General features: G+C 42.7%; 1 protein-coding gene across 1 annotated transcript; it reads right to left on the bottom strand.

Moving 5' to 3' along the window:
- Positions 1 to 374: 374 nt before the first annotated feature.
- LOC122058375 (UDP-glycosyltransferase 73C12-like) lies at positions 375 to 2,115 on the bottom strand. The gene has a single exon (XM_042621036.1). The coding sequence runs from the start codon at positions 2,076 to 2,078 to the stop codon at positions 567 to 569; it is 1,512 nt and encodes a 503-aa protein (XP_042476970.1). The 5' UTR covers positions 2,079 to 2,115; the 3' UTR covers positions 375 to 566.
- Between the last annotated feature and the right edge of the window lie 1,142 nt (positions 2,116 to 3,257).

The raw sequence follows: 3,257 nt of genomic DNA, 5'->3' as shown, positions 1-3,257 counted from the left end.
GCCCACCACTAGATCTGGGAGAGCCACCACCGCTTGTGGTTCTTTTGGAGCTCCTCTCACCATGGTGACTGCTTTGATCTAGATCAGATGTTTGTGTTTTGTTCTTCGTTGATGCCTTTTGGATTCATGAATGCTCACAAAAACCTGGGTTTAGACCATGAAAACAAGAAGATAATTGTGTAAAGGGGTGGGGAATTTGGATCCGCTGTGCATACGATCACCTGGTCATACATGTGAGCATTCAACACGTCTCTTTTGCTGTTAAATATAACCCTTTCTACTCTTGTAATGACAAAAAATGGGATAGGTATTGGATTCACACATGTATAATCATGTGATCGTATGTGGAGTAGATCCAAACTCAGGGGTGAGAGTGATATTAATTGCCCCATCCTTTATAAATCGGGAGAGCACCCACATGCTCTGTTTGAACAGCTAAGATCTGAATCATATGATACTCCATGAACCAGACATATGAAGCAAATGCAAATCTGAAAGGGAACACTACAATACAATACAAGAATTATATATAAAAGAAAAATAATCTCTTTGATTTTGCATCAAAATCAACTCCTCTCCTTGGAATGTTTCTGAGTAACCTGATGCATGATATCTTGAATAAAGAGTCTAATGTTGAGATGCGAAGATCCCCCTTCTTCAACTGCTCTGTTTGCTATCTCCCCAATCTCTCTCGCTTTCTTTCTTACCAATTCTCCTTCCTCTCCACCATCCATTAACATCCTAATGGCATTCTCAACCTCTTGTCTCTTCACATACACCCCAAGCTTTTCACCTTCCCCCATATTACAAGGAACGTCCACACCAACCCTTATTCCAATCCCCAAAATCTGCACAATCAGCTTCTCGTTATAGAATTGATCTGCAAACATGGGCCAAGTTATCATAGGCACACCTGCGGTCACCCCTTCCAGGGTCGAGTTCCATCCACAATGTGTTATGAACCCTCCCACCGCCCTGTGAGACAAGATCAAGACTTGTGGCGCCCAGCCCCTAATCAGTAGACCTCTTCCTTTCGTCCTCTCTTCAAATCCTTCTTCCAATAACAATCTCTCCAACTCTTGTGATACTTGTTTGATTACCCATATAAATGGTTGATTCGATCTATCCAAAGCCAACCCAATTTCTATTAATTGTGAAGGAGCCAAGGGACATAGGCTCCCAAAACATAAATAAACGACAGAAGCTACCTCTCTCGAATCCAACCACTTCAAGCATTTCTCCTCATCAATGGCTGCTTTATTACCTCTATCAGCCTTATCTGAGGCTTCTTTATTGTATAGTGAAACAGGGCCAACACACCAGGCTTTCTTCCCCATAAGCTTCTGGTACCCATCTACATAACTAGATTCTAATTCGTAAAAACTATTGATCACCACACCATCTGATGTTCTTTCACCCTCTCTGATTTGTTCTCGGAGCTCTTGGAGTAGGGGTTGATCGTCGAAAACATTTGGAATTAACTGAGCTTTTGTTAACTCGATTCGATGAGGCATGCCTGGAATCAGGAAGGGCTCTGAATCGGATTTGACACTCTGATGTGGCTTGTGAAGGAGTAAGTTTTGGTTGCATAAGAGACTGAAGCTAGACATACCATTGAAGAAAAACCTTGGAATCCCAAACTTAAGAGCCGAATGAGATGTCCATGGATGACCCATGTCTGAGATTATACAACTTGGGTGTGGATCCATTTCTTGAAGAGACTGTTCTAAGGCTGGTTGGAGCATGGAGCAAGCGTTAAAGAAGTTTTTGAAGAGTTCTCGTGAGGGGAGATGGTCGATGTTTTCACACCCCTCAGGGAGTCCGGCTTCTTTAGATGGGAAGCGAAGTTGAAGAAGTCGGATACGGAGGCCGGATTCGGCGGCACGATCGATGACGGGCTTGAATCGGAAAGCATTAAGTGGGGTGGTGACGATGGTGATGGTGACTCCTCGCTGGGCAAGCAATCTTGCTATGTCAGTCATTGGGATCATGTGGCCTTGGGCCATTAGAGGAATCAGAATGAAGTGAATGCTGTGAAGCTGGTGATCATAATGATCATCTCTGGAAGCCATCGCCATGGGAGAGAAATGAGAGAGAGAGCTTCAAAATGGGAGAGCTTCTGGCCTTATAGTATTGGATGGTATGATTTTTGCCGTGATTGATATTTAATTACCAAGAAAGGTCAAAATAGTGACACGTGGTGTTTTACTTAAGAGGTTGCGTGCAAGTAACAACTGTCTCCCAGACCGGAATAACTCGTAACACAAGATCTGAAATACGGTCCTAATATAGTCACAATCTAATACTCTCCTTATCGTTATTTCTCCGTCAAACAAATAGGGCGTAGATGTACTTCAAAAAAGGATGACAAATGTCAGATATCTTCAATGACCGAATGGAGTTAAAAAGTCTTTAATGCTATTATTAGGGGTGTCAATTCATGGCCCGATCCGACTAAATCGATCGGAATCGACCGTTTATAGATCAGCCCGACTTGGACCGTTTATTAAATGTGTCGGGCTTGAGCCCAACCTGTTTATAAATGGTCGGTCTCGATTTTGCTACTTGGACCGTCGGGCGCCCGATCGAAACCGACCGATTAACGCCCGACCGAGACCGGCCTATTGTGCACCGACTTGGCACCCTTTAATGATTGTAAAATACTTATTTTAACCCCTAAATTAAAAAATAAAAACTAAAAAGGAAAGACATGTTCACATTTTAAATAATGGTTATATTTGGTATCATTTATTGATTTATTGTCATTTTTTTGGGCTTGCATGAGTGGGCCGGAATATAATAGCACATTTTAAAGAGGGCCCGTTTAAAAACCGGTTAAAGCCCGTTTAACATTAAACATGTCCGTAGCCCCGTTAAGGCCCGACTAAAGCCCGATTAAGGTAGCCCGAGACCGACCGACCGAATATAAAGTGTACCATGCCCTCAATAACTAAGCCCGATTAGTTAAATGGGCGGACACGGTATAGCCTTTGAAAGTCTTCAAGCCCGATTAAGCCCGACCGAAACCGAATCGGCCCGACCGATTGACACCCCTAGCTATTATGGTCAAATATAAAAGGAGTTCTCGACAGTTTACCAATAACTTCTCAATACAACCTGAGAGAGCCTTTACCAATCTACTTCTCACTGTCATGCACACCACCAGAATGGAGTTACAAGTCTTTTTTCCAAACATTGCAACACCAATTGTCATCGAGGCTTCATTTGGTTGTAAAGAGAATGTAAATTTTTTATGT

Source organism: Macadamia integrifolia, chromosome 12 (assembly GCF_013358625.1).
Source record: "Macadamia integrifolia cultivar HAES 741 chromosome 12, SCU_Mint_v3, whole genome shotgun sequence".
NCBI lineage: Eukaryota > Viridiplantae > Streptophyta > Magnoliopsida > Proteales > Proteaceae > Macadamia > Macadamia integrifolia.
Note: the sequence above shows the minus strand (reverse complement) of the source record. Positions and strands in the feature narration are given on the sequence as shown.

Coding starts and splice junctions, on each gene's coding strand:
- LOC122058375 (XM_042621036.1), bottom strand. CDS start 2,078: ATGGCGATGGCTTCCAGAGATGATCATTATGATCACCAGCTTCACAGC.